Source organism: Microtus oregoni, unplaced genomic scaffold (genome assembly GCF_018167655.1).
Source record: "Microtus oregoni isolate MIOR12 unplaced genomic scaffold, Mior012 000005F_ref0000423, whole genome shotgun sequence".
Lineage (NCBI taxonomy): Eukaryota > Metazoa > Chordata > Mammalia > Rodentia > Cricetidae > Microtus > Microtus oregoni.
The window spans coordinates 26,466,804-26,493,909 of NW_024543064.1; the positions used below are offsets into that span (position 1 = coordinate 26,466,804).

At 41.4% G+C, this 27,106-nt stretch overlaps 1 protein-coding gene across 2 annotated transcripts in view; it reads left to right on the plus strand.

The window, feature by feature from the left end:
• Ago3 (argonaute RISC catalytic component 3) overlaps window positions 1–26,593 on the plus strand; it is an 88,051-nt gene extending 61,458 nt beyond the window's left edge. For both annotated transcript variants that reach the window (XM_041652558.1, XM_041652559.1), the window contains 10 exons: window positions 1,953–2,075; window positions 2,542–2,675; window positions 4,855–5,039; window positions 8,696–8,855; window positions 10,117–10,207; window positions 12,221–12,415; window positions 14,333–14,467; window positions 15,413–15,514; window positions 21,628–21,827; window positions 23,024–26,593. In XM_041652558.1, coding sequence (XP_041508492.1) covers window positions 1,953–2,075; window positions 2,542–2,675; window positions 4,855–5,039; window positions 8,696–8,855; window positions 10,117–10,207; window positions 12,221–12,415; window positions 14,333–14,467; window positions 15,413–15,514; window positions 21,628–21,827; window positions 23,024–23,132 — 1,434 coding nt within the window. In that variant the 3' untranslated portion in view covers window positions 23,133–26,593. The remainder of the gene's footprint in view (window positions 1–1,952; window positions 2,076–2,541; window positions 2,676–4,854; window positions 5,040–8,695; window positions 8,856–10,116; window positions 10,208–12,220; window positions 12,416–14,332; window positions 14,468–15,412; window positions 15,515–21,627; window positions 21,828–23,023) is intronic.
• The last annotated feature ends 513 nt before the right edge of the window (window positions 26,594–27,106 follow it).

Consider the following 27,106-nt stretch of genomic DNA (forward strand, 5'->3'; position numbering starts at 1 on the left):
ACAGGGTGGCTCATAATTGCCTGTAAATCCAGTTCCAGGGATCCAACACTCTTCTGGCCCCTGCAGACTCCAAGCATGCACAGAATGCTCATATATCGGCCATTCATGCAGACACAAAAAAGTCTCCACTTCGTAAGCTAACAAAAATTCCCCTTTGCTTTATAATTCTATAAAGGGTGAAGGGTAGTTGTTACATCCTATCTACTTAGGAAAATAAAGGGTGAGTCTCACCCTAGATTTTTGTCTAATTGTATGATAATACATTGTTAAAAGTCTTCTAAAGCTTGAAAGAGACAGTGACACCTCTGTCTATAAAAATTGTAACTAACAATCCTAACTCATTCATTACAGCTCAACTGTTCAGTATCATCCAGTGGTTAAAAGAACAGGCTTGGGTTTGAAGTCTTGTTTCCTCTTACTGTTATTGGGTGTCATTTATAGCACCTAGTTTTTTAACCTGACTACCATTATTTGTGTCTCTGTAAAATACAGATTATAAAAGATCTATGCACGCTGGAGAGATGGCTCAGTGGTTAAAAACGCTGACTGCTCTTCCAGAGATCCCAAGTTCAATTCCCAGCAACCACATGGTGACTCATAATCATCTATAATAGAATCTGATGCCCTTTTCTGGCATACAGAGCACTCGTACATAAAAGTATAAATGTAATAATAGTAATAAATATCTATGTGACTGGGCAGTGGTGGCATGTCCACCTTTAATCCCAGCATTCAGGAAGCAGAGGTAGGTGGATCTCTGAGCTCGAGTCCAGGCTGGTCTCCATAGTTAATTCCAGGGCAGCCAAGGCTACACAGAGAAACCCTGTCTTGGGGGAGGGGGGAAAAGCACACCAAAAAAAAACCAAGAAAACAAAAATAAAGCAAAAAATCTAAAAACTATATGTATCATAAGGCAGTTGTGAAAAAATGGTTAGGCACTTATCACCAAGCCTGCCATATAGTCAATCTTCATAAATGCTATTTGGTCTTCTTTATACAGAGACACTAGCAGACACCAAAAGTGGTTGACAGGCTTGAAGAAAAAAATTCATTACCACCTAATTTAGAAAGTGGTTTTTCCTACTTATTGTAGGAAGATTGTGTTTAAGTATTTAGATTATATAATTTCCTAAATACACTTTTTACCCAGACTTGACACTGCCTTCTCCTTGTAAATTGTCTTGAGGACAAGTAAGTATGCTTTGAAAAATAGCTAATAGCATACCTTAGAGTAAGATACAACGCTGGACAACCACCTATTCTTTCTTTGAATATATGCACGAATATGTTATGTAAAATTTATAATCTCTCAAAAAAACAAAAAAATAACCTATAACTGATGCTGACTTTCTGTCTGTTTTTATTTTGACTAATTAAACTGTGCCCATCCAATCATAGAGGATTTTTGGTTTGGGTTTTGGTTTGGTTTGATTTGGGTTTTTTATTTTTTTGTTTTGTTTTATTTTGTTTTTCAAGACAAGGTTTCTCTTTGTATCCCTGGCTGTCCTGGAACTAGCCCTGTAAACCAGGCTGGCCTCCAACTCACAGAAATCTGCCTGCCTCTGTCTCCCAAGTGCTGGAATTAAAGAAGTGCACCACCACTGCCTGGCCAATCAGAGGGTCTATCCCATTTTAGATAGGTGTTTTCTCTCTCTCCTGAAATAGCTTAATTATTTAAAATTATCATTTTCATGGGTCAAATAGTTAAGTGTATTATTCAACCTAATATATACATTTCAGTTTTGAATAATTACCAAGGTGTTCATAGACTTCCCACAGTCCCTGACTCACAGTCTGCAGGATCGTATTCTCTGCTTTAGAGCCAGGGCTCCATTGATTCTAATGACAAAGTATATGGTTGCCATAGTGAAATAAAAAGTGGAGGTCCTAGCAAGTAAGGCAAGCGGGTCAGGGACAGACTGAGAATAATGACAAACCTTTTCTGTTGTTAGGTAAGAAGTGCAAATTATGAAACAGATCCATTCGTTCAGGAGTTCCAATTTAAAGTCCGGGATGAAATGGCCCACGTAACCGGACGTGTACTTCCGGCACCTATGCTGCAGTATGGAGGACGGGTAAAGTCTATCAGCAGCATTTTAACCATGCATGTGTAATTTGCTAAGTATAGGGAGAATGGTCTCTAAGTCTTGAACCTATTATTTTATTTTATTGTTCCAACAATACGTTAGGTGTGTTACTTCTTCACTTGAGTTTGGCATAATTTTTTACATTTACTTATTTATTGTGGGGGTGGCGCACATGTGGAAGTCAGGGTGATTGAGGAAGTTGGGTCCTCTCCTTCCACCATATGAGTTCTTGTGTGTGGCAGATATGTCAAAGGCAGGTCATCAGGCTTGGGGACCACAGCTGCCTTTACTTGCTGAACTACCTTGCTGGAAATAATATCGATTTAGAAAAATCAACTTCACATAGAGTATTAAGGATGTTAGCAGTTCAGCGATTTGAAACGCTTACTTGAGCTCACTGGGATGCATTGTCTGGTAAAGCTCTTGTTTTTCTGTTGTGTTATTTGTCTTACAGAACCGGACAGTGGCAACACCAAGCCACGGTGTGTGGGACATGCGAGGAAAACAGTTCCATACAGGAGTTGAAATCAAAATGTGGGCCATAGCTTGTTTTGCCACACAGAGGCAGTGCAGAGAGGAGATCCTGAAGTAAGCTGCCACCTTGGTTTGCTCTGGAGACCTTTGGTGTCTGGAATTTAAAAAAAAATTAATTTTTATTTTTTGGTGGTACAGGGATGAACCCAGAGCCTTGTATATCCAATGGGCTGTACTGGGGGTGAGCCCAGAGCCTTGTATATCCAATGGACTTTATCAGGGGTGAACCCAGGGCCTTGTATATCCAATGGGCTTTATCGGGGGTGAGCCCAGAGCCTTATATATCCAATGGGCTGTACTGGGGGTGAACCCAGAGCCTTGTATATCCAATGGGCTGTACTGGGGGTGAGCCCAGAGCCTTGTATATCCAATGGGCTTTATCGGGGGTGAACCCAGGGCCTTGTATATCCAATGGGCTGTACTGGGGGGGGGGTGAGCCCAGAGCCTTATATATCTAATGGGCTATATGTGGAGTGAACCCAGAGCCTTGTATATCCAATGGGCTTTTTCGGGGGTGAACCCAGGGCCTTGTACATCCAATGGGCTGTATCAGGGGTGAACCCAGAGCCTTGTGTATCCAATGGGCTGTACCGCTGAACTCCACCCCTTGCCCTGAGTTCCAACTTTAAATTATTCATATCATGCTCTAACCAATGTCACCTCTGTATGGAGATATTTAACCAGTAAACTTTTAAAACTGTTTCTTTCATGCGGCTGGGATCACCTATCATTCCAGTTACATGGGAAGCTGAGGCAGGAGAATAATAAGCTAGCAAGACCAAGTCTCAAAATTAGTGTGTGTGTGTGTGTGTGTGTGTGTGTGTGTGTGCGTGCGTGCATTGTTTGTACATATAGAGGCCAGAGGTTAGCCAAGATGTCATTCATCAGGCATTATCTACTTCCATTTTGACCAGGGCCTCTTTGGCCTAGAACTCACTGGATTATTTAAGTGAAAAGACAAAACTTGATAAGGAAAGGATAAGTTCATGCTGAAGTTTCAAAAATATATGGCCGGGCGATGGTGGCGCACGCCTTTAATCCCAGCACTCGGGAGGCAGAGGCAGGCGGATCTCTGTGAGTTCGAGACCAGCCTGGTCTACAGAGCGAGTTCCAGGACAGGCTCCAAAGCCACAGAGAAACCCTGTCTCGAAAAAAAAAATCAAAAATATATGTTAAAAAAATATATATATATACGTTAAGAATGAGTATTTTTATTCTTGAAATTATAAGGCCTGGTGCTGTGGCGCACACCTTTAATCCCAACACTCAGGAAGCAAAGGCAGGTGGATCTCAAAGTTCAAGGCCAGCCTGGTCTATATAGCAAGTTCCAGGACAACCAGGGCTACACAGAAAAACCCTGTTTCATAAAAAAAAAAAGGAAAAAGGAAAAAAAGAAAGAAATTACAATGAAATAGATTTGTGTAAATTTATTTGTTATACTTGAGACTTCAAAATTATGCCCATTGGTTAAGATCAAAAATGTATTAAATTATAGGGTCTAGTAACATCCTCAGTTCCAATGGGGATCTTGTATGTGCGTATATATGGGTATACATGTATTAGGTGCCCGTGTGCAGATATGTATGTACATGTTGATGCCAGACGTTGATTTTAGGAGTGTCCCTCAATCGCCTTCTACCTTCTTGAATCTGGAATTCATTAATTCAGTTAGACTGGCTGTCCATCAAACCGCAGGGAGCCTCCCTTCTTTGCTTCCCCAGTGCCAACAGTACAGACATGCACAACAAAGCTTTTACCAACCAGGCTTTCTCCTCAACCCCACTAGGGACTGTGCATAGCCACAAAGGATTGAGGGAGGTTTCTACAGGTGTCTGGTCCCTCTGTTGCCTTTAACATTAGTAATCTAGTAACCTTTTGCATATGGAACAGGCATACAAAATAGTCTATGCTTCATCCTCCCTCCCTTCTTCCCTTCTTCCTTCCCTCCCTCCCTCCCTCCCTTCCCTTCCTGGAAGTCTTGGCTGTCCTGGATTCGCCTTGCAGAGGAGGCTGGCCTTGAACTCACTGCCTCTGCCTCCCAAGTGCTGAAATTAAAGGTGTGGGCCACCATGCCCAGCTTCCATTTCTTTCTTTAAACTTTTCATTATTATGTGGTCGGTTTGGAGCTGGAGATACAGTTCAGTGCAGCATAAACACACACAGATCATGGGTCCAATCCTTAATACTACACATACAAAAGATAAAGTATATTTAGTGGTTTTACCTTCTTTAGAGGTTTCACGGACCAGCTGCGGAAGATTTCCAAGGATGCGGGGATGCCCATCCAGGGTCAGCCTTGCTTCTGCAAATACGCGCAGGGAGCAGACAGCGTGGAGCCCATGTTCCGGCATCTCAAGAACACCTACTCAGGACTGCAGCTCATTATCGTCATCCTGCCCGGGAAGACGCCAGTGTATGGTAAGGACATTTTAAATCTGCATTTTTCAGGAGTGAGAGTTGGCCTGATTGCTAGCGCACTGGCCTAAGACATACACAGACCTGGGTTTGATCTCAGCACTGCAACAACAGAACTACTGCATTTCCCCCTTCTCCTGCTTAGCATTGCTTTCAGAATTAGATAGCCTAACATTTCCAAATGCTAATATATATATATATATATATATATATATATATATATATATAAGATTTATTTATTTATGTATACAACATTCTGCCTCCATGTATGCCTTCACGCCAGAAGAGGGCGCCAGATCTCATTACAGATGGTTGTGAGTCACCGTGTGGTTGCTGGGAATTGAACTCAGGACCTCTGGAAGAGCAGCCAGTGCTCTTAACCACTGAGCCATCTCTCCAGCTGCTAAAATATATTTATACCATTGTATTTAAAACCACGTATTACCTTAATGCAAAGCCTGTAAACTAAATAGCACAGAAAGAGACTCTGAGAAGTGAATTTTAGTACCGAAAAGAAACATCACAAGCAAAGGTTGAGGGAAGAATTGTGTGGTCAGAAAGCCTTGGGGTAATTGAGTAGCAGGATGAGGTAGCAGGATCAAAGCACAGACTCTGGAGATAGACTCTCTGCTCAATGCTCAGATATTGCCAGTTGTACTTCCTCTCTGGTGTGGCTGAATTACCTAACTGTATAAGCTCTACTTTCTTCGCCTGTGGAACTGAAATGCTTTCTTAGAATCACTTAGATTTACAGAAAAATTAGCAGTCTAGTGAGTTCCCGTATGTCATCTGCCTTTTGCATAGTTTTTCCTACACAGCCATTAACCTTTTTCCTTAATGCAGGACATTTACTGAACCAACAGTACCCATATTGTTAAAAGTAATTAATTGTGACTATTATTAATGCATTGCCCACAGTTTACATTAAAGTCCACAGCATAGGTCTGGCAGATATGTACCATTATTACAGCACCATACAGAATAGTTTCACTATTCCTCCTCCTTCTCCCCGCCCCCCTCCCTTTTTTTCCTTCTGGTTTTTCAAGACAGGGTTTCTCTGTAGCTTTCAAGCCTGTCCTGGAACTAGCTCTTGTAGACCAGGCTGGCCTTGAACTCATGGAGGTCCACTGGCTTCTGCCTCCTGAGTGCTGAGATTAAAGGCATACGCCACCACTGCCTGGCCCTCCCTCAATTCTTGAAACCACTAATTTTTTGTTTTATTTTTACTATTTCTCTAGCTTTGCTTTTTCTATATTGTCATAAAGTGGAGTCATTTTGTATGTAGTTGTATGGAGTTATCTTTCTCCCTTTTTTATATTGGTTGGTTGGTTGGTTGGTTGGTTGGTTGGTTGGTTGGTTGGTTTTTTGAGACAGGGTTTCTCTGAGTAGCCCTGGTTGTCCTGGACCTCGCTCTATAGACCAGGCTTGTCTCAACTCAAAGAGATCTGCCTGTTTCTGCCTCCCCAAGTGTTGGGATGAAAGGTGTGCGCCACCAATGTCCACCAGGCTATGCAGTCTTTCTAATATGCTTCTTTCACTTATCAACATACATGTAAGGTTCCTTCACATTTTCTTAGGGAATGATAGGTCATTTATTTCTTGAATTAATATTTCCTGATGTGAATATAATACTATTTATTTGCATATTGAAAAATAGAATTGAAAGCCACAAGAATATTGTGACTACAAGTGCATTAAAGTAAGTGAGAAAATTACAGAAAAAGAAATAATAAAATGATGATAAGGGATTATATATGCTATTTTCTATAAATTTTTCCTTTATAATTTTTTATAGTTATAATTTTTCCTTTCCTTCATCATAAAAATAGCCATAATTATGACAAATTGCTCAAACAAAAGACAGACTAACAGGGGAACAACAGTCTGTTTATTAGTGTGTGCAGTACATGTCATATATGAGAAAAGTGGCTCAAAGCGATGGTTTAGGAGTCTAGCTTATAATAAATCAAAGGGCAGTAAATTTTGAGAAATAAAAAGAGCCACAAAAATTAGGACACTAGCAGTTAGGATATGGAAAGCACGACTAGAGGATAGTCTTCTCACAGCTGAGACAGACAGGAGTGGAGGAGGATAAACAGATCATTTATCTTTGTAAACCCGCCTGCCTCTAAAAGATATTTGTCTCAGAGGTGGTAGCACACGCCTTTAATCCCAGCACTCAGGAGGCAGAGGCAGGCAGATCTCTGGGAGTTCGAGGCCAGCCTGGTGGTCTACAAGAGCTAGTTCCAGGACAGGAACCAAAAAGCTACGGAGAGGGCTGGAGAGATGGCTCAGAGGTTAAGATCACTAACTGCTCTTACAGAGGTCCTGAGTTCAATTCCCAGCAACCACATGGTGGCTCACAGCTATCTTTAATGAGATCTGGTGCCCTCTTCTGGCATGCAAGCATACAGGGAAGGAATGTTGTATACATAATAAATAAATAAATCTTAAAAAAAAAAAAAAAGCTACGGAGAAACCCTGTCTCGAAAAATTAAAAAAAAAAAAAAAAGAAAGAAAGAAAGAAAGAAATTCAGAGCACTGGCTTCTCTGCAGAGGATCTGGGATCAACTTTCAGCACCCACATGTGACTCTCAACCATCTGTAACTCCAGTTCCATGGGATATGATGCCCTTCTTCTGGCCTTCTCAAGCATCAGACATATACACAGACAGATGTGTAAGCAAAACAGCATACACATAATTTTTCTTAATTAAAAATTTTGATTTTATTTTATTTTAAATCTTGTGATGTATGAGTGTCTGTGTGGCTGTATTCATGTAACTACTGGTATCCATGGAGTCCAGAGGTGTACAGTTTCCTGGAGCTGAATTATAGTTGTCGCAAGCCTCCTGATGGGAATGATAGAACCCAGACTCAGGTTCTCTGTAAGACTGGTTCTAGTTCTTAGCTACAGAGTTCCTCTGCATCTTTTTAAATATTGTACTTTAATTTACTCTTTCATAATTTAATACATGCATACAGTATATTCCAGATCCTCCTGGAGCCACCCCCTTCTCTGCATCTTTATTATCTTCAACTTACTGATCCTTTAAAATTGAGAGAAGTATTTTCTCTTTTCCTTCAGTTTTAAAAATATACTTTTCTGTGTTGTCAAGGTAGCTCAGCAGGTAGACGCACTTGCCATGCAAGCCTGAATGTGATCCCTAGCGCCCATGTAAAGTTGGCAGAGGAGAACCAACCCTCAGAGTTGTCCCCTGACCTCTACATGTGCACACATCACACACATTATACACACGTTCATACACACAAGAGAGAGAGAGATAATGAAATAAAAACAGTGTAATTTTTTATTTTTTTCAAGACAGAGTTTCTCTGGTTATCCCTGGCTATCCTGGAACTTACTCTGTAGTCCAGGATGGCCTCAAACTCAGAGATCCACCTGCCTCTGCCTCCTGAGTGCTGGGATTAAAGGTGTGAGCCACCATGCCTGGCTAAAAGTATAAGCTTTTAGATATACTTTTCATATGCAAAAAATAAGCCAATAGAAGAATTCTAAGTCACTGCTTAAAATTCCCCCCCCCCCTTTGTTTTTTGGTCTGCTTAAAATTTCCATGCATTTTAATAGCATTGTTTCAGTATTGGTCTAATTTCAGGTGCCTCCTTTTCTGACCGGGTTCCTTGCCTTTGTTCTGTAGCGGAGGTGAAACGTGTAGGAGACACACTTTTGGGGATGGCTACACAGTGTGTGCAAGTCAAGAATGTGATCAAAACGTCTCCTCAGACTCTCTCAAACTTGTGCCTAAAAATCAATGTTAAGCTTGGAGGAATCAATAATATTCTTGTACCTCATCAAAGGTAAGCTATTCTATTTCACTATCTGTTTTTCTACGTAGGCCTAACTGCTGTCAGATATTAGAAGTACCCTTAGTGACTCTCCTGTGAACTACATAGATGATTTAACAAGGGTAAGAGATTGTTGGAGCTGGAGACATAACTCATTGGTTAAACACACGCCTTTAATTCCAGCCCTCAGGAGGCAGAGGCAGGCAGATTTCTGTGAGTTTGAGACCAGCCTGGTCTACAGAGTCCAGGACAGCTATAATGAGATTCTGTCTTGTTAAGCAGGAGGTGAGGTCATAAATGAGGTGAAGAATTTAACCAATGTGTTCAAGAATTCATAAATAGAGAATTTAGCCAACATGTTCAAGAACTAAGAAATAGTCAATATCTCTTAAAACTATTTTTAACCTTTATTTTATATGAGTCTCTGTGCATATGTATGTGCAGTGCCTATGGAGGCCAAGGAGAGGTGTTGAGTCCCCCAGGAATGGAATTACAGGGAGTTTTGAGCCACCATGTGGGTGTTGAGCATTAAACTCCAGTTCTCTGGGTAAGCAACTGCTGAGCTATCTCTCAGCCCCAGTCTTTTCAATTTTAAAGGATGAACTTTTAAAATACAAGGCAAAGATAGGACTTTATGATTATTAAATATATATTCAAATTTTATTCTTTGGGCCAGGAAATAGTAGACGCCTATAATCCCTGCCTAAAAGTGTAAACTAGACTGAAACTAAAAGTCAAAGGCTTGCTGATCCATTTTGTCCTTAAGCCTCATAGACTTAAAATCTAAGTAGATTTTTTAGATTAATAAAATTTAATGATATACTATGAAGAAATATACCATTTTGTCCCCATTACATAGAATATTATTATCAGTTGTCCTTTGCAACCCAATACCACTGTTTAAAACATGAAAGTTCTCACAAAACATCACAGAGATGTAACAGACTAGAGATTCATGAATTAAGAGTTTGTCAGGCCATGTATGGTAGTACATGCCGTTAATCGCAGGACTTGGGACGCAGAGACAGGCAGATCTGAATTTAGGGCCAGCCTGGTCTACAGAGTGAATTCCAAGACGACCAGGGCTACACAGAGTAGCCCTGTCTTGAAAAACAAACAAGCAAAAGAAAAAGATTCGCAATGGTTCGTGTCTGTGAAGCTGTCTATGGCGGTAGAGGTCGTCCCTGGACTGTCAGTGGCTTGCAGCTACATTGCATCATGTGAAACAGACGAAACAAATGAACTGTCTAACCCTTTAAAAACTGTGTTTAAGACCTTCTGTGTTCCAGCAACCAGTGATCTTCCTGGGCGCAGATGTCACTCACCCACCTGCTGGGGATGGGAAGAAGCCCTCCATCGCTGCTGTGAGTTCCCCAAACCAGTCTGCCATATCTTAGTCCACACTAATAGCAATGCTTTGGTTTCCACATTTCAAAATTTGATATTTGATATTTTCTTTTTTATTAATTTTTTGGGTTAGCATACCAAGAATTTCTCCATTGCTTCTACATAACCTATGTGCCAGTATTCTTGTTCTCAGTCACTTTCGTCCTTCGTTGCCCTCGGCAGTACCCCTCCCCTCTCTAGCTGGGCCCTGCATTCTCCCAGTTAGTGGCCTTGTGTATATGAAATATATATAAAATAAGATTTAAAATTTAGGTTCTGTGTATGAGAGAGAACTCATGTGGTCTCAGACTTTCTGAGACTCGCTTGTTTTACTTAACGTAATGATTTCCATTGTATCCATCTTCCTGAGCATCACAATTTAATTTTTCTTTATAGCTGCATAGAGGTCCATTGTGTGTACATGTACCACATTTTATTTTTAGTACATTTATTTATTTATCTATCTATTGGGGACATCTGTGTGGGGTTCAGAAGTCAGAAGATAACTCGCAGAAGTTGGCTGTCCCCTTCCACCAAGTCTGATGATCTGAGTTCCATCCCTGGCGTCCACCCTAACCCAGATTACTGGCCCACATTTTCTGCTAGTAGACGTCTAAACTGGTGTGGTTTCCTAGCTGTTGTGAATACTGCAGCCATAAACCTGGAAGCACAAGTATCTGTGTGGTCTGTGTGGCCTTTAAGTTCTTCAGGTGTGTACCCAAGGCTGGTATCACTAAGTCTATGATAGTTCTGTCTTCAGTACTTTGAAAAACCCGTCAACTAATTTCACTTGTGGCTGCCCAAGTGTACATTCCCACCAAAGACAAGTAAGTTCCTCCTTTGGCACGTTCTAGCCAGCATTTGTCGTCATTTCTGTGTTGGTGGCAGCCATTCTGACTGGGTGAGATGGAATCACAGCGCTTTTTAGTCTCATTTCCCTTAAGGTTAAGGATATTGAACCCTTTCCACGTTTGCTTATTGGTTATTTGTGTCCCTTCTTTATTATTGCATTTATTTGTGGGGAGAGGTATACATTCATGCTACGGCACACGTGGAGACAGAGGACGACTGAGGGGTTAATTCTCCTTCTACCAAGTGGATCCCAGAGATCCAATCCAGGCTGACGGGCTTGGCTGCCTGGCCTTCACCTGCTGAGCTCTCTCTGGCCCTGTGTTTCTTCTTTTCAGAAATGTCTGTTTACTTAGCCCATTCATTGCTTGGATGATTTGGGTTTTCTCTTTTAAGATTTCATTTTTATTTTATGTGCATAAGTGTTTTACCTGCATGTGTGTCTGTGAAGCACATGTGGGAAGTACCCATGGAGGCTAGAGGGCACTGGATCCCCTCCAATTGAAATTGGAGTTAACATTGTGAGCCACCATGTGGGCGCTTGGAACTGAACCAGGTTCTTCTGCATGAGCAGCCAATGCTCTCAACTGCTGAGCCATCTCTCCAGCTCCTGACTTGTATTTTGTTTTGGGGTGGGGGTTAGTGTTTAATCTTTGCAGTTCTTTAATGATTTCCTTATAATCAACTTTCATTATTGCCCTTTGGGTTTAAGAGTTTTGCCAAGATCGATCATTCTGGTTTGGAGGTACAACTTCCATATAACACACCTATTAAATCTGTTAACTCCCTTAGTTCTCCTATAACCTTTGTCATTTGCCTGCTTGTTATTTCGATAACTATGCAACTTCTGCCTCTCCATATGCACACACTCACATATAGGGGAAGCATGTATGTGTGGGCCCAAACACATGCAAAATGTGGATATACACACATGCACATTACACACCTGAAAATGGAGAAAGAAAAAATGCTGTCCAATTGCTTTTGACACTATTCTAGGCTTTTCTCTTTGCTGAGAGTTGTCTGATTTTTGTTACTTTCAAAGTAAATTATGAGAAACAGTAAGACTAAAGTAAAATACAGATGTAAATGAAGATAGTCTTGTTTTGATTACTAATTTTTTTCTCACTTTTTCCAACCAGGTTGTAGGTAGCATGGACGCCCATCCAAGCAGATACTGTGCCACAGTAAGAGTTCAGAGACCTCGGCAGGAGATCATCCAGGACTTGGCCTCCATGGTCCGGGAACTGCTCATCCAGTTTTATAAGTCAACCCGATTCAAACCTACTCGCATTATCTTTTATCGGGATGGTGTTTCAGAAGGGCAGTTTAGACAGGTTGGTTGCCTTGAATATATTTAGACCATAAATAAACCAAATGCTATGTTTATGATGGTGTGTCCAGTTCTAAAGGTGAACACCTGAAATTAAAAGTTCACAAAATCAGAACTGATGCTTCTGTAGAGTTTCCTCTTTAAAATGTTCCTATGGAGCCTGGCAGTGGTGGCGCACATCTTTAATCCCAGCACTCAAGAGGCAGAGGCAGGCAGATATTCGAGGCCAGCCTGGTCTACAGAGCAAGTTCCAGGACAGGCTCCAAAAGCTACACAGAGAGCCCCTCTAGGGTCAAATCTCTTGCTCACCCTAAAGTGGTTCCCTTAACTAAGAATTGTGGTTCCGTGCTCCCCTATCCACCTTTCCTTTATCCCAATTCTCCTGATTCCCCAAATCCCCCCTCCTTCCCTACTACCTTTTCTCTCCCCATCTCCCCTTACCCCCATCCCACCCCACCCCCAAGATCCTAATTTTCTCCCCGGCAATTGGGTCTACTTCCCTTAGCCAAGAGGATAACTATATGTTTTTCCTTGGGTTCACCTTCTTACTTAGCTTCTTTAGGTTCACCTATTGTAGACTCCGTGGCCCTAATTTATGGCTAGAAACCAATTATGAGCGAGGCGAACAATGAGGGCTGATGAGACGCCAAGGACAATGGCACGGGGTTTTGATCCTACTTAATGTGCTGGCTTTGTGGAAGCCTAGCCAGTTTGGATGTTCACCTTCCTAGATATGGACGGAGCGGGGAGGACCTAGGACTTACCACAGGGCAGGGAACCTGGACTGCTCTGTGGACTGGAGAGGGAGGGGGAGAGGAGTGGGGGGAGGGGTAGAAGGGTGGGAGGAGGGGGAGAAGGGTGGGAGGAGGGGGAGGGAAATGGGAGGCTGGGAGGAGGTGGAAACTTGTTTTTTGTTTATGTTTTTTTTCTTCTTTTCTTAATAAAAAAAATTATTAAAAAAAATAAATAAATAAATAAATAAATAAAAAGCTACACAGAGAAACCCTGTCTTGAAAAACAAAACAAAACAAAAAAAAAATGTTCCTGTAAATATGTGAGCCTTCATTGCTCTGCTCGTAGTTAAAGTGAAATGCAGAAGCATATTGAAGGAAGTGATGTTAAGAAAGCCTGAGACAGGGCTGGAGAGGCGCCTTAGTGGGTAAGAGTGCTTGCTGCTCTTGCAGAGGACCAGAGTTGGGTTCCTAGCACCCACATCAGATGGCCTCAGGGGATTTGATGCCCTCTGTTAGCATCCAGGGCACCTGTAGTCATGTGCATATATTCACACTCAGACACAGTCACATGACTTAAAATATAATTGATCTAGCCAGGCAGTGATGGTGCACGCCTTTTATCCCAACCCTCCAGTGGCAAAGGCAGGTGTATCTGAGTTTGAAGCCAGCCTGATCTACAGAATGAATTCCAGGATAGCCAGGATTATACAGAGAAACCTTGTCTTGAAAAAACCAAAAACTAAATGAATGAATGAAAGTTGATCTTTAAAAATAAAAGAAGTCATGAAGTTACACCATTGAAGTAAATAAGGGCAGCGGCGGGGCTGCGTCCCCAACACCCCAGCCCCTGCCCGGCTAGCTTATGCCCCGAAATAATTACATGGACACTGTATTCTTTTAAACACCGCTTGGCCCATTCTCTTCTAGGCTAATTCTCACATATTAATTTAGCCCATTTCTAATCATCTGTATATGGCACCCCAAGGTGCGCTTACCAGGAAGATTCTAGCCTATGTCCATCCTGGGTCGGAGCTTCATCCCGGGAGCGGGGCATGGCGTCTCTCTCTGAGGCGCGGTGTTGGGGACGCAGCCCCGCCGCTGCCCTTATTACTTCACACCATTATCTTACTTTGAAATAAGTAAAAGAAAATTAGCTATATTTACTCTTTCTGTTGTATCTTCTCTAGGTATTATACTATGAGTTACTAGCAATTCGAGAAGCCTGTATCAGTTTGGAGAAAGACTATCAACCTGGAATAACCTACATTGTAGTTCAGAAGAGACATCACACACGATTGTTTTGTGCTGACAGAACAGAAAGGGTAATTTTATGTCTGTCATAATATTGTTATAAGCCATCAGGATTCTACATCTGTCCCTCCCTTTCCCTTTCTCTCTTTCCTCCCTGCCCCTTCTTCCCTCCCTCCTATCCTATCTCTATCCCTTCTTCCTTCCCCTCCTCCCTTTCTTTTTGTGGTGCTGGAAATCATACACAGAGCCTCATTATGCCAGGCTGTATACCCTGAGCTGTATACCCAACCTGAGAACTTTAACTGATTTAATCTTCCCAAACTCTATTCAATTATTATTATGTATAATAGTATATATTATATATAATGTCTATTATTATTATCATCATCCCTATATTGCAAATAAAGAAGCCTGCTTGAACTATGTGAAGCTGTCTCTGAAAACAATAATTGAAAAGAATAGAGATCTGGAATGATAGTTCAGGACTCTCATTGGCTGCTCTTAAAGCTAACATGGGTTCAATTCCCAGCACCCACATGGTAGCTCACAACCATTTGTAACTCCAGTCCCAGAGAATCTGATACACATGTACATGTAAGCCAAACACCAATACACACAAAATAATAAAATAATTTTTAAAAAACTAGGAGGGAGATGGAGAGATGGCTCAGAGGTTAAGAGCACTAGCTAGCTGTTCTTCCAGAGGTCTTGAGTTCAACTCCCAACAACCACAGGTGGCTCAGAACCATCTGTAATGAGATCTGGTCCCCTTTTCTGGCCTGCAGGGATACATACAGGCAGAACACTGTATACATGATAAATAAATAAATCTTTAAAAAACAAACTAGGAACTAAGACTATGTGAGGGCTGTAGTTAATAGATGCTTGAGTAATATTTCAGGCTGAAAGTAGTAGAATGTGGGTCAGTTTATGTATTTGAATGTTTTGAATGTACTTTGATACATTTTTTAATTTTTTTGTCTCATTGATTTAAAATTTGATCCAAAAACATCTAGGTTGGGAGAAGTGGCAACATCCCAGCTGGAACCACAGTTGACACCGACATCACGCACCCATATGAATTTGACTTCTATCTCTGTAGCCATGCTGGGATACAGGTAAGCCTGCTCGTAGGCCAAAGGTTTTCATTTAGAACTTCATTTCTCATGTGGTTTTTTTCAGAACCTCAGCAAAAAGAGAAATAATATTCTGTCTACGTTCCTACTTATTTCTACATGTAACTTGTAGCAAGTCGATTTCTTCCTTTTCCTTACTTTGAGAGGGAAATATTTTTATGAAAATAGCAGGATTAGCTTTAATAGAATGAGTCTCCCTACATTTGACATTTAATTTAATGCGAAACTTAATAAAAGTTTACAGGGCTGGAGAGATGGCTCAGAGGTTAAGAGCAGTGGCTGCTCTTCCAGAGGTCCTGAGTTCAATTCCCAGCAACCACAAGATGGCTCACAACCATCTGTTATGAGATCTGGTGCCCTCTTCTGGTGTGTAGGCATGCATACATTCTGCAGGCAGAATACTATATACATAATAAACAAATGTTTTTTTAATTTACTTATTTATATTAATTTTAATGTTACTATAGAAGATAGTATGTTTTGCTATGGCATTTTCAGACCCATGTGTCATTCTGCTCTGGATCCATTCCCCTCCCCCACCAGCCTTCCACTTCTTTTCCTTCTGTTGTCTCCCATGCAACCCCACCTTCATGTCATGTTATCTGTGACCCTCTCTTTCTCCCCATCCCTTGATATCTCTTCCCCTTCTTGTTATCTGCTTTCTAGTCTTATGACCTATACATGCACACATGTGTAAATTACACATTTATGTATGTGTGTGTGTGTACACATACATTATTTTAAATCTCGGTTTCACATATAAAAGAAAATATCTGGTGTCATCTTTTTTAATCTGGTTTATTTTGCTTAACATAACGACTTCCAAAGTCATGATCTCATTGGCTACATGACTGCATACAGTTCCACTGCTTGCTGCTATGGTGGCCCAAGCTTGTAATCTCAGCACTTAGGCAAAGGCAGGAGGGTCAGGAGTTCAAACCCAGTCTTGGTTATATAGGAGGTTTGAGACCAGCTCAAGCTTCATGAAATCCTGTCCCAAAAAAACGTATGTACCACATTTTCTCTATCTATGCATCTGTCCATGGACATCTGGTCCAGACTCATTTCCTAGGTATGCTCATTGCAGCAAAAACGTGAAATGTGTGAGTATCTGTGGAATAAATTGGCTTAGCGTTCTTTAGGTATAATCCCAAGAGCGGTGTAGCTGGATTATATATTTCATATTATATATGTTAAATATTTTCTTCTGGCCAACAAACCTCTCCACCAACACAGATAATCCCAATCAAACTAAATTAAACTGAATTAAAAGATGCCCATGTTTAAAAGATAACAATACTCCCAGGTGGCCCTGGGAAAACATGGAGCGGGGAAGAGAGAAAAGGGGAGACCATGAGTAACCCGGAGACCATGTGTTCATCCTCTGGGGGCAGTTTAAATAGCCTGTGGAAGTGGTCTTGACCTTCCCCGAGGAGGGGTCACCATTTGGTACACTTTCTCGGAGGTGGAGTTTGAACTGAGGCAACACCCAGGGGAGGGAGCTTATGCCAGGAGCTGGGGTGAAGCCCCGAGCCAAACATGAGTATTTTCAGTTCCATTTTCAGTGTTTTGAGAAACATGTCTACTGATTTCCAGTGACTCACAGTTTAATCTTCCTCCCAACAATAAATACAGTTCCTCTTTCTACACATCTTGCCAATATTTTTTGGTGCTAACCATTCTGATTGGGTGAGATAGAATCTCAGAGAACTTATTTTAATTTTCCTTAAGGATAAGGATTTTGAACACTTTTTCAGATTATTGGTACTTATATTTCTTCTTCTTTTTTTAAAATATTTATTTATTTGTTATGTATACAATATTCTGTCTGTGTGTATGCCTGCAGGCCAGAAGAGGGCACCAGACCCCATTACAGATGGTTGTGAGCCACCATGTGGTTGCTGGGAATTGAACTCAGGACCTTTGAAAGAGCAGACAATGCTCTTAACCTCTGAGCCATCTCTCCAGCCCCTTTATATTTCTTCTTTTGAGACATGCCTATACAATACATTGGTCCAACTGGAGGTTATAGATTTTTTTATCATTATTTATATATTCTAGATGTTAATCCACTCTTTGATGTGTGGTTGACAGATTTTTTTTTTCTTCCATTCTATAGGCTCTGGGTTGCTGTTTAAATACCCTGTGGGACTGGTCTTGACCCTCTCTGGGTAGGGTTCACTGTTGGGCAGGCTTTCTGGGGGTGGAGTCTGGACTGAGGCAGCTCCCAGGGGAGGGGGCTTGGGATGGAACTTCCACCCAAACATTCCAGACTCTTGGATATATGGATGCCAGAGGGTGGAGTGATGCTTGAACCCAAACAGGTCCCACCAATCAAACTCAGGCAGTCAAGCTTGGTGACAAGCACCTTTACCCACTGAGCAATCTTGTCAGCCCCTTATTTTGTTTTTAAGAAATTCATGACTCAAAATAATAATACAATAAAAAAAATTAAGCTGGGCAAGGTGATACATGCTTGTTAATAATAGTGTCTTCTGGGAATTAAACTAGTTTCAGTGGGTTGTGCATTTTAACCTAGTATACATTTAACCTGTATTACTACCTACCATGGTAGCTTTGCAAAAACAACTTTAAAATGTATTTACTGCGTGTGGGCATAACTTCTGGAAGTTGGGTCTCGCCTACCTTCACTAGTGTTCCAAGGGTTGAGCTCAGGTCACCAGGCTTTTCCACAAGAACCTTTACCCACTGAGCCATCTGCAGTCCCCATTGTAGCTTTTTAATAAGTATCATAGAGGGAAACAGAGATTCTCTGTTGATAAGGTGTAGAAATACTGGTTTAACAGGTTTTTTATTTTAGAACTTTGGGAGGCCATTGTTATGCAATTAGTCACGATGAGTCTTCGACCCAGAAGTACTACTTTTTTATCTGGAAACCTTTGGGACGTCTGGAAACTTCTGTTCTAGTTCACACTGACTAAACATTGTTGTTGTCGGTCTTTCCACGTCTTCCCAGTTTTATCAGGGATTGCACCGAGGGTCTTCCACGTGTTAGACAAGTGCTCTACCGGCACTATTTTTACTTTTGTTTTTGTTTTGTGTTTTCAATACAGGGTTTCTCTGTGTAACAGCCCTGGCCATCCTGGAACTCACTTTGTAGAGCAGACTGGCCTTGAAATCAGAGGGATCCACCTGCCTCTGCTAACGGCATACACCACCATCATCTGGCTTTCCTTTTTGATTTGAAGACAAAATCTCAGTAATTTGTTCTATCATCCATTTAGGCCTGTACCAGCAAGCCCAACTCAAGAATTTTCTAATTAATTTGAAATTTTTAAAAAAAAGTCTGGCCGGGCGGTGGTGGCGCACACCTTTAATCCCAGCACTCGGGAGGCAGAGGCAGGCGGATCTCTGTGAGTTCGAGGCCAGCCTGTTCTACAAGAGCTAGTTTCAGGACAGGAACCAAAAGCTACGGAGAAACTCTGTCTCGAAAAATAAAAAAATAAAATAAAATAAAAAAGTCTGCAAGATGCTTTGGTAGTTAAAGGTCCTTGCCAATAAACTGAGTTTGATCCCTGACACCTATAGGGTTGAAGGAGAAAACTGACTCTCAGAAGTTGTCCTCTGACTTCAACATGCACTCACACTAATAAATGTAATTTAAATTTTTGTTGTTGTTGTTTTGTTTTGTTTTTCAAGACAGGGTTTCACTGTATAGCCCTGACTGTCCTGGAACTCACTCTGTAGACCAGACTGGCCTCGAACTCACAGAGATCCGCCTGCCTCTGCCTCCTGAGTGCTGGGATTAAAGGCATGCACCACCACGCCTGGCGTAATTTAAACTTTTTTATGAGGAGGCTAGAGACGTGGCCCGATGGTTAAGAGCACTGATTGCTCTTTGGTAAGACCACGGCTCAATTCCCAGCATGAAAGCTCACAACTAACTGTGGTGCACAGACACACATGTAAGCAAAACACTTACACATAAAATAAAAAATAAATCTAAAGAAAATGTTTAATAAACGTGAGTCTCAGTTCTTACTAGTTAAAACTGAAAACCCAACAGTTTCTAATTCTGTAATGTAAGCAATATAAAAGCTAAAAGCCAGGTGTGATGGTGCACGCTCACATGCCTCGTACACAGAGGCTGAGGCAGGGAGGATCATATCAATAAAATAGAGGCAGCGTGCTGACACATTCAAGACTTTGGTTTAATCCCTAGCGTTGTGAAAAGAAAGGAAAGAGACAAATGACAAAACTTCCAAAAGATGAACTACAAATGCCCAATAATCATGACAAAAGCATTTAATCTCACTGGCCTCCAGAAAAGTGCAAACTAAGCCTACGCTGAGATTCCATCTCACCCCAGTCAGAATGGCTGTCATTAAGAAAATAATAAACGGGCTGGAGATACCGTTCAGATGACAGACTATTTGCCTGGCATGTAGGAAGCACTAGGTTTAATCCGCAGCACCCCATAAGCCATGAGCCTGTGCAAGTCTGTAACACCAGCACTCTGGAAGTGGAGGCAGAAGGACAAGAAGTTCAGGGTCACCCTTGGCTACCTCGGGAGATCAAGGACAAGCTAAGGTGCTAAGACCTCGTGGGGGAGGGGGGGAGCACAGCAGCGGGTACCAGTGACAGAGACACAAAGGAGCTCTACATTGCTGTTCGTGTAAATCAGTGTGTGGAAGAGCCTCAAAAACAGTAAAAATAGGCCTACCACCCGGCTCTACCACTCCTGGGTATTTACCCACAGGACTCCAAATCAGTGTACCAGAGACACTTGGACGCCAGTGTTTATTGCAGCTCTATTTACAATAGCTAGTTATGGACCTAACCTAGGTGTCCATCAACCATGGAATGGAAAGAAAATCTGAAGTATATATTCACAATGGAAAATTTCTCAACTGTAAAAAGAGGTTGTATTATTTACATGAAAATAGATGCAATTGGGCTGGAGAGATGGCTCAGTGGTTAAGAGCACTTGTCTGTTCTTCGAGAGGTCCTGAGTTCAATTCCCAGCAACCACAAGGTGGCTCCCAACCATCTGTAATGAGATCTGGTGCCCTCTTCTGGCCTTACATTCATGCAGACAGAACAGTGTATTCATAATAAATAAATAAATAAATAAATAAATAAATAAATAAATACATCTTAAAAAAAAAAAAGAAAAGAAAATAGATGCAATTAAGTTTCAGAGAGAAAGCTATTGTATTCCTTTTTTTATCTGCAGGTCCTAGATTTTATAGGGAAGGGCTGGAGAGATGGCTCATAGGTTATGAGTACTGGCTGCTCTTCTGGAGGACCTGGGTTCAGTTCCCAGCACCCAGCTGTAACTCCAGTGGATCCAGGGCTTTCTTCAGCTCTCCACAATCACCCACCATGCAGGTGGTGCACAGGCACACAAGCAGGCAAAACACCCATACACATAAAATCAAATGATAATAATAAAAAGCGTTTAGGTTTTATATAGCTGTGTAAAATCACGAATGTATATATGACATGAAAGTAGATGTGAAACTGTCTAGGGGAGTAGTGGAGAGAAGAGTGGGGGGCAGGTAAAGCAGAGAAAGGGAAGGGGTACGAAGGTAGCATGTTCAAAGTTATATACTTGTCTGACAGTGTTCTTTTTTTTTTAATATTTATTTATTTATTTATTTATTATGTATTGTGTCTGTGTATGCCTGCACGCCAGAAGAGGGCACCAGACCCCTCTACAGGTGGTTGTGAGCCACCATGTGGTTGCTGGGAATTGAACTCAGGACCTTTGGGAGAGCAGCCAGTGCTCTTAACCTCTGAGCCATCTCTCCAGCCCTCTGACAGTGTTCTTAATAAAACTACATAGACAACGAAAATACACCAATGAAAAATGTGTGTTATTATGTCTGTGTGTGAGTGTTAATATGGCGGCAGGGTGTGCCTGCTATTGCACAGATGTGGAGGTCAGAAGACGACAGCTTTGTGGGTTCTGTTCTCTCCATCCACCTTCATGTGGGATCTAAGACTCTAACTCAGGTCACCAGGCAATGCAGCAAACCCTTAGCCAGCGAGCCATCTTTCCAGCCCACCAATGAAAATCCTACAAAGAAGAAGTTTATCAATCCCCAGAATGTACCCTTTCTTCTCCATAGGGAACCAGCCGCCCTTCACACTATCACGTCTTGTGGGATGACAACTGCTTCACCGCGGATGAGCTCCAGCTGCTGACGTACCAGCTCTGTCACACCTACGTGCGCTGCACAAGATCCGTCTCTATCCCTGCACCAGCGTACTATGCTCACCTGGTGGCATTCAGAGCCAGATACCATCTTGTGGACAAGGAGCATGACAGGTAACGACAGGCATAAAGAGTGGGGATTCTCGAAGCAAATCAAATAGTCTGATTTCCTTAGGCCGTTTCTATAAGCACTTCCATGTATGTCTCTGTCTGTCTTGCTGTTCATAACCCAAGTTCCACAGGCTGCCAGACAGCCAGTGCACTGCGTGAAAGGTGATGACAACTGATGGCCCCAAATAAGGTTTTCTACTAAAAATACTGTGTGAACTTCCTAATAATAGAATAACCTGGGGCTGGAGAAATGAATGGCTCAGCAGCTGGGAGCATTGACTGCTCCCCTAGACCCTGAACCTGGGTTCAATTTCCAGCACCCACATGGTGGCTTACAACTGTCTGTTAGTCCATGGCACCAGGCATGCACATGGTGTGTGTGTGTGTGTGTGTGTGTGTGTGTGTGTGTGCGCGCGCGCGCGCGTGTATGTGCAAGCAAAATACCCATTCACACTAAAAATTAAATAAATCTTTTTTTTAAAATATTTATTTATTTATTATGTATACAATGTTCTGTCTGTATGCCTGCAGGCCAGAAGAGGGCGCCAGACCTCATTACAGATGGTTGTGAGCCACCATGTGGTTGCTGGGAATTGAACTCAGGACCTTTGGAAGAGCAGGCAATGCTCTTTTTTTTTTTTTTTTTTTTTTTTTTTTTTTGGTTTTTTGAGACAGGGTTTCTCTGTAGCTTTGGTGCCTGTCCTGGAACTAGCTCTTGTAGACCAGGCTGGCCTCGAACTCACAGAGATCCGCCTGCCTCTGCCTCCCGAGTGCTGGGATTAAAGGCGTGCGCCACCACCGCCCGGCCAGGCAATGCTCTTAACCACTGAGCCATCTCTCCAGCCCCCTTAAATAAATCTTTAAAAAAAACATAGAATCATCTAGTAACTTGGTTGCTTCCCAAATTACCCAAGGAAGTTATTACTTGTAATATATGTATGAGTGTATATATAATATAATATATATATTAGACAAAAATGATATGATATCTGGGATTTGTTTCTAATTAATCCTGAAAAAATGAAAGAGCCAAAGTAAAATTTTCCATGTTGAAGATGTCTAAATGATAGACACATAGTTCATTATATCAGTTTCTCTTTTCAACTATTTTTGGAATTTTCTACAACATGTAGCATCTTCAGAATTATTACATTAGGACAGAAGGTTTATGCTTGTGTTCATTAACCCTTCTCTTCCAGTGCTGAAGGAAGCCACGTTTCAGGACAGAGCAATGGGCGAGATCCACAGGCTCTTGCCAAGGCTGTGCAGATTCACCAAGATACCTTACGCACAATGTACTTCGCTTAACAAGTCCAAGTGTGTTCTCTGAGAGGACGAGCTGAAAGACGAGTCAACATACAATGTATGTTTCAGTGGAGTCCGCTCACTGGGGATGCTCCAGCCACACAGAGGCCAACACTATATAGGGGTCTGGTCCTTTTGCTGGTCCAAGGAAAACGGTTTACTCTGTCAAGGAACACAGCACCATTATGCACTAGGAAACCAGCCAGCTGCTTTTCGGCAGTCTCCTATAGGAAGCATAGCGGTTGTTTTATTTCCATTTCTTACAGTCTAACCCTTTTAATGCCTTTACCTCAAGTTGCTTGGCAGCACAACTATCTTTGCAAAAAAGTAAAGAAAAAGTGAATGATGGTTAAAGAACACACACCTACACAAGCAATGATTGTTCAGTTACATGTGCAGAAAAAGTAATGTGCATTTATCTATTCTTGTAAAGGAGTCTGTATTTTAAATACACACATATGTATACTTCATGTGCATATATATCTAGATCGAGACAAAGATATATATGTATCTGTGTCTATATTTTATAGTTCATTCCACTGGGGAGCTTTCTTTCCCTCGTATCCCTCCGTATGCCACTGTCATTTCTTTCACTACCTACTTGCCTTCAGCATCTACACTTTTGTCCCTACCGCTACAAATGACACTCGTGTTCATATTTATGACCCATTTGAAGTAAAGCATGGCAAACTAGATTTGTTTTCGTTTACATACCCTACTCCTAACTCCTATCTCTTACATGATCTGAATCCTCGTCTCTTGAGGCCATATTTGCCAGTGTCTGCTTCTTCTTGTCCTGGACTTAACCTTTGCCATGTGTGCACTGTGTCTAGAAGCGGGGCCACCCGAGTATCCCTTTCTGCAGTGAGCGTGTTAAAGCTGCTATCAATACGAACCCTTGTCAGAAGTCTTTCTGATCAGGGACAAATGTTCTGAAGCCTCTGTTTGTGCGAGTTATACCTGGAAATCCCTCAAAGCTTTTATAAAGGGGAAATATTTTAAAAATCTGAAACTCTATAGGACGGAAAGAGAAAAGGAATTAGGGTTTTGTTTTATGCTAGTTTACTCACTACCCTCATACCTTAATGTGATTTTCATATATACATTTTATATATGTGTATGTGTATAGATAAACATACGTGTATGTTGAAGTATAGCTCCTTTTGCTTTTATACTCAATAGAATAATAGTGCTTTAATGATCATAAACTGCATTGGCTACACCTTTTATAGAAATGTAACCATGTTTAATAATAGACTAGTTTTTCTCTCTTTTAGTGCAATAATCAGTTTTAAAGGAAAGTTGTGTCTGTCGTCTTCACCACGGACAACAGGAACAGGCACCTCTGTCATTTAAAAGGGGGCAAAGTAATACAGCCTTAATTTCAGAAGGAGAGCTTCATAATTTTCAGTTTTAAAGCACGTCCAGGAAGTAAAATGACTAAATGAGGCTCACCTGAGAGATGGAAACACAGTTGCACTTCAGCTTGAAAGAACAGCAGTGATGGCCAGGAAGCGGTGGTGCACGCCTTTAACCCCAGCACTCGGGAGACAGCCTGGTCTCCAGAGCAAATGCCAAGACAGCCATGACTATACAGAGAAACCCTGTCTCCAAAAACAAACAAAAAAAGACAGTGAACACCTTAAGGTTTAAAGATTTTTTAATTATTTAAAATAGATCTTGATTGTTCAAGAATTGTGCTTCTTTGACCAAAAGAAATCAAGAAAATACTGGGTGGGGTTTTTTCCTATCTTTTCACCAGTGTAACTTTCTCTTTCAAACTAAGATGACAATGACAAAGGAATTTAGGACTTTGACCATTTAAAGTTAGTTAAGTTTCTGAACATGGGGGAAATCTTTAAAAGCTTATTTTTCTCCACTTCTTAGTCAATAACTTTCGTTGATTACTTTTAGGCTGCCAACGCTGAGTTTCTCAGTGATGTAGGGTTCAGGGAACTTTGTACTCTGTAATTCATGAAAATTGCATCTGAATTTTCTCTGTTCTTATTAACACACTGGTTCGGGGACAGACACTACAGCTTGCTGTGGGCGCTGTCAGCCTTTCAGGAACTCCATCTGCGTGTGGAAAGTGGTGGACCTAGATCTTCATTTGCTTGCTGCCTCTAATCCACTGCTAGTGCCCATTTACTGCACTTTGAGAGCCTGAACTCTGAGCCCATGTCCTCCCTGACAGAAAACTAAGAAAGTACTATATTTTTCCTTTCATTGCTTTGAAGGATCTAAGCTGCAATTCTCAATGCCATTTCAAAGCACTTTACAAAGGATATTTGTGTAACTTGTAAATTCTTTTCCCTTCCAAAACTTTCCCATCTCCTCCCTGGCCAAAGGAAAATTCCTTGAAACATGTTTGGGGTTGGTTTGTTCGCTTGCTTGCTTTGGAGACAAAGTCTCCCTATATTGCCATGCTGGCCTCCAGCACCTGGGCTCCAACAGTCTTCTGGCCTCAGCCTCCCTGGTAGCTGGACCATAGGGTTCCTACCACCGTGTCTGGCTGTTTGGGAAGATGGGCAAGAGAAGAGAATAGTGCAGCCTCTGTCTGTGCAGTGTAAGTAAAACATCTTCCTCTGTCTGCGGCTTCTGCATATATTCATGTGAGGGACTTAGGGAGCAACATGGACACCCTGTCTTTTTCCTGACCTTGGATCTCACGTGTACCAGAGTGAAGCCCTTACTTTAACTCTTATTTGGAAGGATTTTTTTTTAAAGGGGAAAGATTTTTTTTCCTAAAATATAAGGTTTTATCTTTGAATGGTTTCTTTTTTAGAATGCTCTTACATTATTCAGTCTTGCTAGTTTAAGATAATTAACTTAGAAGAATATGTATAGTATATTTCTATTTTCCATCGACTAAGAAATTGGTATACCAAACTCAATGCCAACAAACTTTGTGTTTAGAGTTTTAAGGTAAAAGGCTTATGGAAAATACTTCTTAAAATTTATAGTAATTATTTTTGCACTTCTGGATAGAATTCCTAATCGTTTTCTCAAGTTCCTTTTTTAGTTTAAACCTCATGAAACCATAGTAACTTTTCGTTTCTGTCCCTCCTCTTGCTCACTAGCTCATGAATGTTGGCCTGCGGGTTTTTATGGCATATCTCATAAGGCTGATCAAAACAAATATCAGTCTAAACAACCGAATAATTGGTTTCCATGTGAGGAAGAGTTGGGAGCTTAATATATGTTCTGGATGGCAAATGTGTCTCTGCAGTGTGCATGTTACATGATTCTGTATTGTAATGTGTAAGCGCTGGTATTGAGACGTGTGTTAATGATTCTGTAGCTGCTATATTTACTTAGGGAGAGGCGACATTGCTGCACTAACCAATAAGATGTGCCAGATGCCAGGCTCGCATCCGACCCTTTGGATTTGTTAGGGAACTTTAGGGACATAAATTATGAAGGTGACAGCAGGTACTTGAAACAGCTCTAGCTCCAATCTAGTAACAGAATACCTTTGCTTTAGAAATGTAAGTTTTGGGGTTTTGTTTGTTTGTTTGTTTGTTTGTTTTTACATTGACAGTTCACGGCTGGTACTTGAGTCTTCTCAGTCCTGAGCTTTGGCATGTTTTCAAAGAAATGTGGATACCTGTCATTTTATTACTAGTTATCTTTTGGCAGGTTTTTCAGAAAATAATATGATCTGGAAAAATCCCTTCTCTACACATGAACTATTAATTTACTTTTCTTCCTGAAGAGAATCTAGAAGGGATCCCATAGGAGTGTCCTGTGTGTTTGGGATGGCTCTTGATAAAGATTTATCTCTACCTCTGACCTAGAGACTCCCCCCTTCTATAGAGCCATGCTAGCTTTCTGAGCCAGGCTCTCTATGGTCCCCACAGCATAATATTGACGTGCATGGTGCCCTGTGGATCTTAGGATGGCAGACTTGAAGTGTGTCTTGGGAAATAAGAAAGCAACTGCTGCTGAGTAGAAATGGCTCCAAGCTCTCAGTCAGG